Genomic DNA, 14523 nt, shown 5'->3' on the forward strand with positions numbered 1-14523 from the left:
AGGTCTGTCACATTATTTTTATATAGATGTACGAGCTACCTACAGAATTAAGACTCTCAACATGACTGTGTCTCCAGTCCAGATAGGTATAGGTACACATAGACGTAAATATATTGATTGGTCTATAGTCTTATATATATCTTTGGGTATAACTTTTCTCTGTGATAAACTACAAAAATTATATTTAGATTGCCAGTTTTAAGATGTGCCCACATATGGCGATAAAAGCTTGTACCAATAAAGTTACAAAAAAGACGATGAAGGCTTAACACTATTTTCGCAGTGATCAAATAAGAGCAGATAATAACAATTAGTGTAATCAACATAGTAATAATCAGGTGATAACAAGAGCAATTAATGAGGAATCTGGTCCATGGCCGCCGCTCGGCATCACGTGAACCTGCGCAAACGCATATATGCAGCCTCAAGCAGTAGCGCAGCACTTGCTGGGACAGTAGTGCCGCCTTGTACATGTTTGGGTATAGAATATACTATATATATATTTTCAAATTACTGTTGCTGCTACGCGTACTAAACCCAAACCCATACGAAATATACCGTTAGTTGCTCGTACCCGCAGAAGCACTCGAATTGAAATGCAAAATGTATCGAAGCTTTGAATGGAATGCGGGTCATTGTGAATCATGTAATGAGATGCACGGCGCACGGTAAACGTAAAATACGGTTGAGAAGAATCATACATTTTATATTAACCTGTCTGAGATTTAATTAATAGGCACTTCCACTTACAGTCAATTGATATAATAAATTTCCCGTCGCTGCTTCAATATTGAAATCGAAATAAATAGTTGATTCTGAACTTATCCTTTGATGGAATAATCCAGCATTGGCTGCGGGCCGCCATTAAATTTTTACTACTAGGGTGCATGTCCTACCTCCAGTACCAGTTTAACGTTTAATTTTAGGGACAACCTGTGTATCTATTTTGTAGGAAATTTTATACAGATTATTTACGTATAAGACAATTTTTTGTTATGGGCTACCGTTTGCGAATTATTTACGGGAAAATATAAAAAGGGACCTTTAAACCCCGCCCTACCCGTTAGCTTCACCCCCACCCTCCGGTACTTTTAGTATATTGTTTAATACACCATTCCCTACAACTATGCCAAAATACGCGACTACACATATTACTTCCCCCGTTTTTCCTTCATTTTGGTGGCCTATAAAAATCCACAATAATACTTACATCCGCAGTAGGTAATACCCACTCTTACCCTATTTTTTGCTAATACATAGTAGTACATATATAGTCGTTTTAATGTATCGCCACTCGTTGCGAATTTCCTACTTTTCGCACTTGTATCGTAATGTACTATTATGAATCTTCTTGATGAAAACTTTACTGAAAGCATGATCACTTCCATAATATATACCTACTTACTACATATTATATATTATGAGGACTTGGGGAGTAACTAGACTTCGAGCAAAGTATGCCAACTGTTATCAACTTGTATGGGATATATCGCGGTGAAGCTAAACGCTGCAATTTATATGTTACCTTTACCACCTACCGTGGCTACGTTATTTGGTCACATGACATTGTATGTGACACTGTCAGTTTGAACTTGTGAGGTGTGAGTTATGCTTAGATTTGAGTCAAGCTCTTTGAACACTTTGCCTCTTCCCTTGACCATTAGATAATTTAACTATGGCGTTGTTTTGTTGACATTGAATTTTTATCAAATATTATGCAATTCCATATGATGATTTAATTAAGTATTTTTATTATACGTCGTCGGACGGCATTTTTAGCAGATAGAGGCACTATCCGCATCCGCAATATCGTGTCCGCAAGGCGACCTTGAAATATGTTGTGATCGGAAATCAAACCCGGAAAGACTTGTACTAATAGACCAATTTGCTAATCCAATATAATTAAGCAAATCATAAACACTTACTCCTATTGGATATACATAGGGCTTGCAATCCGGGTTTCCGGATATCCGTTTTATCCGGATATCCGTACAAGTTAGTATCCGGATTTAGATTAAGTTGATATCCGGATAAAATGAATAATTCGAATAATACAATTTTAAAGAAAACTATTTTAAAAACGTTGAGAGTTGTATGTTGTCGGTTGATTTTATTTATTTGGATACATTTTTACATTATAAAACTGTTTATTCATTACTCCTTGATTGGCGTCTACTCCCTTATTTCCACAATCGTATGCAGATCGACCTAGCTCCGTAAAAGTAACTTTAAGTGTACGAGTACCGTGTTCCTTTCAAACATTACGTGACGTGATGCGCTGTCATTATTGTTAGCGTCCGAATACATTAATAAAAAAGTGCAAACAGAACTAATCATTTTAGTTCGCGTTTGGTCCAACGGAGGAAGACTTCGGTTGATATTAAACTGCCGATCTAAATGCAGTAGGGTTTAGTAGAATGATGAAGAAGGTTTTAGAATTTTGTATTTGAATAAATAGAAGAGGAAAAATGATCGGCCACATGCTACGACACGATCACTTCATCAGAAACATCATAGAAGGGAAAATAAAATTAAGGAGGTAGAGGGGAAGAAAGAGTTATATGAGCCAAGTGAAGGAGCATGAGGGACCGTGTCGTACCAAGACATTAAGGGGCTGGCTTCGGATCGACCAAGGTGGAGACAACTTCATCACGCTGCACCGACAAGAGCCCAGCTCTTAAATTGAATGATGATGATTTGAATAAATCTGTAATGGAAACCTTGATTGACTTTAAATGCAATGTAAAATCTCAACAATAAGAGACTGTACTGTTCTAACAGTTAGAAAATTCTCTAAATATTATCAAAAACTCTACCAAGAAATGAATTTCGCAGCGCAGACTGCCAATATTAAATGAAGGGGTTGAAGTATCGCCGTAACATAGTAAATTATTGCAAATATAGTTTGTGTCACCCGTTCGACCATATCTAATTAAGCAATCAAAGCTTGTGTAAGAAATCTTTACCGAAAATTATTTTAGTTCTTGGTGAATATAATTTATTGCCTTATGGCATTTTGCCATTATCACATCACGTGGCAACTCAACACAATAACTCGTACCAACTTAACTAACCTAACCTTACCTCATGGTTACATCAGCTGTTTGTTTGCACTTGCACATCAACTTAAAAGCATCGGCGAAAAGGTAGAACGCCAAAAATAGCTTAAATACTTGCTGTTACATAGCCTTGTATACATAAAATTGTATTATATTACACTTTTTATTGAGTTCATGAGAGATTTCTTAAATAAAAAGTGAGTATTCGAATTATCCGTTTTATCCGGATATCCGGATCGTAAAATAATTAATATCCGAAATATCCGGATACAAAACTGGGCGGATATTGCAAACCCTAGATATAGATCCAAATTTGTTATTTGTCATTCGTTTGTTAAATCATAAGATGTAAGTTATAAACAAAAAAATAAAGGGTCTATAGGGTATCTCCCTTACGCGTAAAGTAAAGATTTTTTTTTTCAGTGGTTTTTTTTTTGGTCGTTGGTTAGGTCTTTTAAAACGGATAGAAGTCTTCAAGTATCAAATAAGGTACATTGTAAATTACATCGTAACATGTGCCAGGTTTTACCTAAATATTTAATAAAATGCCATTTATTGGTAAACGGTCCTTCACCCGGTAACAGTAGGTACGTGGCGTCAACACGTCGTCAGAATGTTTTCTCTGTGATGAAGTACCTAAACCGGCAACTTGCTTGGCCAAGTTCAATGCAATGCGAACGAGGTCATGCCGCTAATAACATACGAGTATACTCATAGTATCGTAAGGCGTGCCGAAGCACCTTGTAGGTGCTGCCTAGAAGTAAATCGCTTAGCTTAGAAGATATAATATAAGAATACTTTCTCGAAGAATTTTATTTAGTTGGATTATTCGGATTTCAGAAGAAAAATGTAGCTGTCAAAACGGAAAACTGAGTGGTGAAATTTCGAAGTAACGGGACTCACAGGGAGACATTTTTAGGAGAGGATAATTGTCTGATGTTTCAATATTTAAAATTATGTTTATTTATTAAACATCCTTTTCTTAACTCCTACCCTCTCTGTGCTACAGTATTTTTTTACTTTACTTTACTACAACATTTAACTTCTTATAAAATATTAAGTTACCATATTAAATCAGTACCAAAGACACCTGTCATTTTTAATCGCCTACAAAAAAGGAGAAGTTTATCAATTCGACCGTTTCATACCATTAAACCGATTATAATGGTAGAGTTCACTAAAATATCAATATGCGGCAGAATCTAGATACACATAAATTAAATTTCCACGCATGTTGATTACAGCCAACATTCAAATCTCAACATTTCTGTGTTGTAATTGGACACTTAATGTAAGTTTTATCCGATAAAAATCAGGGCTCCGTTAATGTACCTACCTTGACATTACCGCTCCCACGCCACGAGTTCTTCGTCATAATATATAATCTCATTGTTAAGTAGATAGATAAAGCTAGCCTTCGACATGACGTCCATAAAATTGCTTATAAGGACCCAAAGGACGAAAACGATAACGAAGACGAGGCCTTGAAAACGGAAATCCTGGAGGATAACGAGTGGAGGATCTTAATGCTTGAATATGTTTCCTTCTCCTGAGAGGAAGATGGCCATATTTGCTCCTAAGAATCTGATAATAGTCCCTCGTTTCTCCTTTAACTGTTGTCGCCCAAGTGGCCACTATATCGCATCCGGGATGTCCACAGCCTTTCCATGGCGTTGACGACTGGACTGTTGTCGTAGTCATTGTAGTTGTATCAGACTTTGTTGTATTTGTCGTTGCACTAGTTAATTCAGTAGACACACTAGTATTAGGTGTTGTGATTGTAGTTGTAGTAGATGGCGTCGACGGCGTCGTTTCCATTGTTGATGTAAAAGTAGATGTTGAACACGTGCATCCTCTACCATCGGTTACACTAGATGCCTCAGTAGATAAAGTAGTCGTTGATGTACTAAGAGTTGTAATGGTTGTCGATGTAGTATGTGTGGTGGTACTAGGTGTGGTCGATGTTGTTGTGGTGGTATCAGTAGGCGCTGAACAAGTGCATGCTTTAAATAACCCCGTAGTCACAGTAGTAGGATTGGTACTAGGAGTTGTAACAGGTACTGATGTAATGGTAGTACTAGGTGTGGTGGCCATTGTTGTAGTAGTACTAGGTGTGGTGGCTGTTGTTGTAGTAGTACTAGGTGTGGTGGCTATTTTTGTAGTAGTACTAGCTGTGGTCCCTGCCGTTGTAGTGGTGATTATAGGCGTTGAACAGGTGCATGCTCTACCATCGATTACACTAGATGCGTCAGTAGATAAAGTAGTCGTTGATGTACTGGGAGTTGTAATGGTTGTCGATGTAGTAGGTGTGGTGGTACTAGGTGTGGTCGATGTTGTTGTGGTGGTATCAGTAGGCGCTGAACAAGTGCATTCTTTAAATGACTCCGTAGACACAGTTGTTGTATTGGTACTAGGAGTTGTAACGGTTACTGATGTACTAGCTGTAGTAGTAGTACTAGGTGCGGTGGCTATTGTTGTAGTGGTACTAGCTGTGGTTACTGCCGTTGTAGTGGTAATTATAGGCGTTGAACACGTGCATGCTTTAGGTGACTCAGTAGACACAGTAGTCATAATAGTATTAGGGGTTGTTTCAGACTCTGTTGTATTTGTCGTTGCACTAGAGAACTCAGTAGACACATTACTAGTAAGTGTTGTGATTGTAGTGGTAGTAGATGGCGTAATTTCAATTGTTGTTGTAGGAGTACTTGTTGAACACGTGCATGCTCTACCATCGGTTACACTAGATGCATCAGTAGATAAATTAGTCGTAGATGTACTAGGAGTAATGGTTGTCGATGTAGTAGGTGTAGTGGTACTAGGTGTTGTTGAAGTGGTAATAGCATTCGTTGAACAGGTGCATGCTTTAGAAGCCTCGGTAGACAAAGTAGTAGTTGTAGTAATAGGAGCTGTAGTGGTAGGCGATGTAGTCGTTGTAGTCTTTGCCGTTGTAGTGGTAATAGCAGACGTTGAACAAGTGCATGCTTTAAATGCCTCCGTAGATAAAGTGGTCTCATTTTTTGTATATGAAGAGGATAATGGATCTGTGATTTGACGTCTATATTCGAACCCGTGTGTGAGAACGTTTATCAGTGGGTTTTCTGAGATTGCACTGATAAACGTGGCAGCATCCGTTGATTCATCGGGTGGTTTCAAATAAAATGTTGACATTGTTGTAACATTTACAGGGAGATTTGTAAGGTAATCATCATCATCATAAATATATGAGGCTGTAGTAGTATCACTGGGTGTGAATAATGATTTACGCACTGATATAGTGGTTGTATTTACACACTCTTCTCGGCTGATTTCCCTGTATTCTGAAAAAGTAATTTTGGGCATGATTAATTAATTAGGGTTATTATCAAAATTAAGTTTTGTTTACAATTTAGAAATTGGACGAACCTGTTTTAAAATCACAGTTGTATTCTAACATGTCACACAAGTCACCGAACGTTCGTCGTATTGAAGTCTTTTCATTTTGTCCACAAACAGGAATCCACGTATGGTTACAAATTTCTGATTGCACGCAAGCGTCAAGTGGCTAAAATTTTAGCAAATTATTGGTTTTTAACTATCATTATAGTTACATATGTATAACTATTACAATTTTAAAATAAAATTAAGATAAGTATATTCTCCTACTTGTATAAAGTGTGTGCATGATGGTCTACTTGTACGAATAATATACACTGAAATAAAAATATTAAATCAGACAAAGTCAAAATGTAAAACATAATGCGAAAAATGTACAAGTCTTTTTACACTTACGAATTACAAGTATGGTTTTCATGTTTTACTTCCATAGTTTTATTGTAGTAAGTTCAAATAATCGGTTTACACGCCTTTACTTTGCTTCACTCCATATGTTTTATTATATATGTATTTATTTTTAATGCTCCGAGCCAATCGTGACTATTTTTATGACAACTATAAATTTCAGCTGGGTAAACAATTTTCAATATAATAAGGGTCCTGATCTAATAACAATACTACATTGAGACAACACACCAGCAAAACCACACAACTACACAATTATTTGGCGTTTGCTTGAATTAAATAAACACAATTTAAGTACTTAACTATTTTTTTGTACAAATTATAGAAATCTAAAAACCTAAAACAATACAAAATTAGACGTCTTCCATGCACCAAGAATTCAGTATTTAAGTATAATTTCTGCCATTGTAGGTGGTTACAAATCCGTAGCAGAAGTTGTAAACTTGTAATGTAATATAGATATCGACGTCACATTTTGCGGTATACTTACAACAGTACCTAGTTGTAGTTACACCTTGTATATAGTAGGTATATTATGTATTAGAAACTACTAAATATTTTAATTGTTCATCGTTATTAATATCGTTCTGTACTAAAACTATTTAAAAAAAGAGAGTAACCTTATTAACCACTTTAAAAAAAAGTGAGGACGTCGATTTGTTTAATTATGCTAATTAACACCTAAAAGCGTAAGATTTTTTTTATAAATATTATCATATGTATAAAAAAATTGAAACCCACGTTTTATTTTATAACACATTCACTGCGGTATAGCAAAGTATGCTTAGTTACGAGTTACACTAGAAGCGAAGGTGTTATAAGGTCACAGGGATATCTATAGGAATCACTTAGTTTTGTGAAAGTCTCTGGAAACCCAGATTTAAGAGTCCGCAGCAAGAAGCTCTGCCGAATTTCACCTTCCCATACAAATGGAGTTTCGTTCTCATCATTTTAAAACTACCTGTTGGATTGTAATGAAATTTTGCACATACAAAGACATGAGGTACTATCTATAGTATCTATGCCTATAATTAGTTTAATGTATAACTGTAGCTTATAAAACAAACGAAATAGAGCAAAAGCAAGTTTTGTATGAAAAACTTAAATTCGCTGTTTTTTTTAACTATGTTATCTGAAGCTACATAACTAATTACAGCCATAGATATACCTTATCCTATTGTAAGTATAAAGTATCAGAGCAAGCTCGCTAGTCGATTTAAAATGAGAGCGTAACTACGTTTGTATGGAGAACCGAGCTTGCTGCGGCCTCTTAAGTAGGTACGCGCTGTACCAGGCTACCAGCACCAGTGGGTACATGTTTATAGAAGACCAATAATTACGGTAGGTACTAAAATAATAAATAGCCATGTTAAACATTTAATATTAAAATATTGCACATTGAAAGTTTTTGTTATGAGGATCTCTAAAGATCAATTACTTATATTAGTTATATTATACCCACCCAACTCGTTCGTAATTTGAGGATATTCATGTAGGTACCAGACCTTTTACTACTTTCATATATAATTTTCCATTTCTCCAAACCGTCTCCTTTTTTAATATGACTGTAGATATTCTCGCCATAGTAGTAGTAGTAGTAGTAGTAGTAGTAGGAGTAGTAGTAGTAGTAGTAGGAGCAGGAGTAGTAATAGGAGTACTAGTAGTAGGAGCAGGAGTAGTAGTAGTAAGAGCAGGAGTAGTAGTAGGAGCAGGAGCAGTAGTAGGAGCAGGAGCAGTAGTAGGAGCAGGAGTAGTAGTAGGAGCAGGAGTAGTAGAAGTAGTAGGGGTCGTAGTAACAGTGGTTTCAGGTAGCGACATTGTTTGATTCCTTAACCGAAACCCTTTCAAAGTAACCGTCGCCTTTGCTTCCACCCTTTCTTTATTCATATTCTGCAATATCTTTTTATTATATTTTATTGCATAAATATCTACTGGCATTTTGTTTTTTGCTTGTTGAAAACATTCTGAATAATTAACTGGTACGAATTCTAAAAACAAATAAAACATTTAGTCTACTTGACTTCCACAATAAGTTATAAGATTTGTATCAAGATATATAGTTAGTAGTTGGACAATCATGCTAAAAATCTAATGCCTTTAAACGAGCAATTTTTGTTTAAGTATATACATTTTGTATATATTTCGGGGATCTCGAAAACGGCTCTAACGATTTCGATGTAATTTGGTATATGGAGGTTTTCAGGGGCGATAAATCGATCTAGCTAGGTCTTATGTCCGGGAAAACGCGCATTTTTGAGTTTTTATATGTTTTCCAAGCAAAGTTCGGTCTCTTCTAGCAACTTTATTTTATTCATACCTAGCCATTTAAATCTGTGACTGCAAGTCCCTGCTGTTACATGTGACTTAAATGTGTTCATTTTCATTGTATTTAACTAAATATACCTACGATCACCATTTAAGAATTATATCGATAAGCGAAATTAAAAAGAGAAGGTAATAAAAATATTGAACCTCTACCACCGTCGCAATTTAACTCAAACAAATCACATTCGTCGTGGAAAATCCGGAGTTCGGAATTCTTCTTATCCTGTCCGCAAACCGTTACCCGTGTGTGGTTGCAGATTTCGGCGAGAACACAATGATGAAGTGGCTGAAATAATAACATACTGGACACCGATATTATACTATTTTTAGTATGACAAAAATATTTGAAACTGGAAAATACTTACTGTTATAAAATGTTGACCGGATTGAATTATTAAAATAGTTACTGAAAGTTGAAAGAAAATTTAAAGTAAGTACTTACATTTTATTTTCACATCGGCTATCATAATTAAACATATGTACATACTTAATCATTCATAAAATTAATTTAGAGCACAAATAGGACGAGTGCACACATTCTTAAGAGCCAACGGGAGTGGTCATTTCTCCATACAAACGTACTCCTCGTTTTCCTCCGTGGTTTTTGAAGCTAGAGCAATGATTTTTTCAACACAGATTAATATTGTCAATATCTGTGTCGGACCGTTTTGCTTTTATTGATATTTTTGTTTTTTAAGGCGCTAGAGCCCTTCAAAAATGGCCAAAATGGCCTAATTGACTATACCGCAATGAGAGACGTGGCATTCAAAACTGATATCAATTAGCCAAAAAAGCAAAACGGTCCGACACAGATAATTTCATAATCATTTAGATTTCCAAATTTGGTTACGATTGGTTAAGTTTTGAAGGAGGAAACAGAGGAGTACGAAACCTCGATTTTTGAGATTTTTACGCAGGATTTTTCGCCTTGTCCTTATCGCACTACTTTTAGGTGCCGCTTCCGTTAGCGAGACGGGTATATTTACCTAAAATATTTAAAACTCAGCTCCTGTTTCGTCTTAAGGACCTCGAGAAAATATTTTCTGCTCACTAGAGGTATTTTGTCATTAATATAATATCTATTCTTAGCAAGATTGAGTAATTACTTACCAATAATAAAGCTTACAAAAACGGATTTCATCATGCTCATATTTCATATATATTTTAAATTTCATATTTCATATTGCAATTGTTCATACATACGTTATAATTATAATTTTACATATAATTGTTTATTACGGTACGTAACGGTACGGTAGGTAATTCAAAATTATAAAATCACACTACATACATAGCTATGTAGTTACAATGCCGATATTCAAGCTTAGAACATTTCACAATCAAACAAATATACAATATTTATTTTAAAGCATATAAACTTTAACTGCTTTTTGGTCTCGAACCCATAAAATATATTGATACTTACTTATTATTTTTTGTGATTTTTAAGTACTACTTTTGGATGTTACTTGACCTAATATTCATCGTTTCCAATTCTAAAATCAAATTCAGCAAGCATACATGAACGTAAATTGCAATAGTAAATGTTATATACTTAAATAAATAAACATATCAACCTAGCCTAGCCCCGAACTAACTAAACAAAGCTTGTACTTGACTCGCTTAACTTCTAACTCGGGTCAGATTATACTATTTGGTAAGAAATAGAGTAGATATTTGCTGACAGCGTCGAATGGATTTATCCGAGTTTGAACTGAAGCAATACAATTTTGGTACTAGACGGCGATTATAGGTACCTAGCTGTACTTATACGTAACTCTGGAATTATTCTTGATAAACACACAAATAATTGCCCTTACCGGGATTCGAACCGGCTTCGTAGGCAAGATCACTACCAACTATATAGGCTAGAAGGATTACAAACATTGTATCATGTCATGTAGGAAAAATAACTCGGTACTTACCTAACGTCTTTTTTACATGCGGCATTTGAATGACTATACCCATAATACCTGGGGTTCTTCAAAAAAGGAGTGTGCTGGTTTTTAAAGGGTCAGCAACGCGCATGTAAGAACTCTGAAGTTGCAGACATGCATAGGCTACAGTGACTGCTTACAATCAGGCGGGCCGATTGCTTGTTTGCCACCGACGTGGTAATAAATTATCGATACAACTTGATTAAAGTGATCGATGTGATATATTTCAAGCCGCCAATCTAAACAAGTCCGACAGGAAGTGGATCGGTCTTCGCGGAACTAGGCCGGAAGCGGTCGAGTGCATGACCTACCAATGTCACGTCGAGGTGAGCGGGTTCGGTTCTCGGCTTGAAACAACCCAACACGCCTTGCCTGCGAATAGTACGCGGACAGATATCCAATAACAATATAGGAACACGTGATCGCCTGACTGCCATATTGTATTCGACTTCAATAAAATACTGCATGATATTCCAACCACCCACCAAGCGTTTTCTCTTTGACCTTTGTCATTTTTAAATACTACTTATTTAGTCAAAAACGACACAATAAGTTAAAGAGAAAAAATAATGTTTGCTATGAACATACCTACCAGTCGCCCCAGTGGGAGTCAAACATTTGAATTAACAAGGAAGAGAGACTAAATAATTACAAGGTAAAATATTAGCAAGATATTTCTGCTAACGAAAGGATTTAATAAAAAACATTATTATTAATAGTTCACAAACACGTAACGTATTCAACAGTATTCTGCCCTCTTAAAGCAATTGGCGGTATCTCAAAAAAAAGCATTTTTGAGTTAGTTATACCATCGTCTACCTTAAAACATTCTGCATAAGGTGTACGAAACAAAAAAGTCGTATTTTATCTATAACATGACTAAAAACCGCAAAGAATATTTTGCATATCTCAATTTTCCCACAGTTTTCGAAGCCATTTAGCAGTAGTCTAATATTCCTAAGGTATATAGCAGTATATAGTCAATTACTGCCAAACTGCTACAAAAAACTATTTTTTAAGACGAACTATTAGAAGGCGAGTGGCCGTATCTTTAGTTACGGCCAAATCGCTAAGTATTCTGTATGCAAGATACCTACTGTCCTTCGTGCAATTAGTACCTACCTATCTAGTAACTCATTGTCATTACGAATTGTTGTTAACCCAGCGAGGAGAAATATTTGCATAATTCTTTGAAATTACCATTCATGCTTAAAAAAGTAGATTAAAGAGAATTAAAGTGACCAGCTTAATTGAACAGATTTAAGGTAAGAGTCATTTTTTATAATTAGCACTTGATTGAATTTCAATGGATCACAAATACATAAATACAATCGGAATGTTAGGTGTTTAGTGAGTTTCATATATTTTATATAGGTTAATATTATTCGTTATGGGTATGAGTACGAAATACTCTTCGTCAAAAACAGATATTTGAAATAAAGTTAAAAATTAAAATTAAAGGATGTCTTAATATCGACCTATAAGTATTTCGTTTTTTGTGCTAATTACGCAGTATTAATTTATTTATACAAAACGAAGCGCCGGAAGCTCCGCCCCGGCCCCGGCCCGGTCTAGCTTAAGTCATCCTTAATAGATATGTATATTATATTTTATTTAGACGCACACGACCTTACGTAACTCTTACGTTGCGATTTTCGGGCCAAATTATTGAAAAAAAATATATTTCAGATTTACTATGTCTAGCAGGAAAATAAAAATGTTAATGGAGTTGGCCAGGAAAAATAAACTGCTCAGAGAAAGTTTAAAACTTCACAAAAAACTAAAGCAAGATATAGAGATATTCATTTATTTATTTATTGTCTTTGTTTATGTTATTGTTCATTTATTGTAAACTACTTGTATGTGAGGTGTGCAATAAAGAGTATTGTATTGTATTGTATTGTATTGTATTAAAATCAAAAGTGCTCCCACCTCCAAAGAAAAAGGATAAGCCTGCAGGTATATTCGAAAATAAAAAAGCGCAATATAATAAAATCAATGAAAAATATAATACCATCCAATAGAATGAAATTTTGGTACGAATTACCTGTATCCAGCGCATAGTTTCATGTCATCAAAAACATAGAAAATGATTTATTTTCTTTAAATTTAAGTTACAATTTCTATCTTTGACTATTAAATATATTATTACAATATACCAATATGTTTTTTGTATGCAATTCTTATTCATTTGCAGCCAAAATATATACACTTACTTTTGTAGGGAGCTTTATATACCGACGCTAAGGGAAACAGCGACAACTAAGAAATAAAACCTAATAATACGTAGCGTAATAGCGGTATCTCAAATAAACGACAAAAAAATAATATTTTTATGATAACAACCCTATATATGATAAAAAAAGACACATGATTATATGAAAATTCTGTCGCAGTTAAAATTAACTCACTCTATGGTGACGCGAAATCAATTTTCACGTTTTCTCAAATATCTCGAAATGTCTAAAAATTAGTTACCGCCAATTGCTTTAATTATGATAAGTTTAAAACATTTTTATAAATCCCATAAGTTATTTTTTTCAGTTTACTTATCGTCGGTGCGAATAAAAAAATCGCCATGTATTTTTTAGCTACTTTTCAGGAGACAAAAAAGACTGTTTATTTTCCTGTTTGTAATATATTTGTTGCACCTGTATTTTCTGGTATATCTTTTTTCTGGTATATCAATGGTTTTTACATGATACTTATGAAGAAAATCAACAGTTTTTTTCGTAAATTTTTACAATATAAATTATTTTAACCGGAATTTTGCTACATAGCGACTTAAATTTGATTCAATTAAAATCGTCATGTGTAAAGTTTACACATAGCGATTTGTTGCCAAAGTAACGTAGGACGAGAAATGATACATAGCGGATTTTAGGGTAAATGTCGGGTAATCCACTCTACAATAAATCGCCATGTGCAACATTATCGCCACCACCCTCGACAAGGCATTTAATTTCGTTATGTGCTAAAAAAATCACATAGGTATTTTTTTGTACAAATGTTGTTAGTTATTTTCAAAACTAATACAGTTATAAAAAAATATTTATATGGGTCGACGGGAAATCGAAAAAGGAATATGTCAAAATCGTAAAACAACACATAGCGATTTTTTTATTCGCACCGACGTTATATATTTTATGTAACCTTTGCCGAGTCAGTTTCTTTTTATTGCGTGTGTTGAAAATGTTTTAGATGAATGCGTGGTTTAGGCCACGGAACCTAAACCACGAGTATTGACGAAACCACTCTGACAAAGCCGAATGAAATGTATTTCAGAGTTAGACCCTGTTAAACCCTGTTAATTAATTACTTAAGTTGCAGTATTTATATTAACCTACAAAGACCCCTGAAATAGCGATATTCAATTCAAAACAAATCCAACTTATATTTAATAATTAAGAAGTTTATTGTAATTA

The 14523-nt window shown here is 34.8% G+C and overlaps 1 protein-coding gene and 1 long non-coding RNA gene across 2 annotated transcripts in view; one reads left to right on the forward strand and one right to left on the reverse strand.

Annotated features, from left to right (window-relative positions):
• LOC134796577 (uncharacterized) overlaps positions 1–14523 on the forward strand; it is a 70426-nt gene that overhangs the window by 32408 nt on the left and 23495 nt on the right. The gene's annotated exons all lie outside the window — the stretch shown is intronic.
• Positions 4127–10491, reverse strand: LOC134796712 (mucin-2-like). Its single transcript, XM_063768897.1, has 7 exons — positions 10272–10491; positions 9527–9567; positions 9309–9447; positions 8333–8824; positions 6702–6748; positions 6462–6600; positions 4127–6376 (listed from the first exon to the last, which is right to left on the reverse strand). Exons 1-7 carry the CDS (start codon positions 10309–10311, stop codon positions 4470–4472), a joined length of 2805 nt encoding a protein of 934 aa, XP_063624967.1. The 5' UTR covers positions 10312–10491; the 3' UTR covers positions 4127–4469.

Source organism: Cydia splendana, chromosome 1, assembly GCF_910591565.1.
Source record: "Cydia splendana chromosome 1, ilCydSple1.2, whole genome shotgun sequence".
Lineage (NCBI taxonomy): Eukaryota > Metazoa > Arthropoda > Insecta > Lepidoptera > Tortricidae > Cydia > Cydia splendana.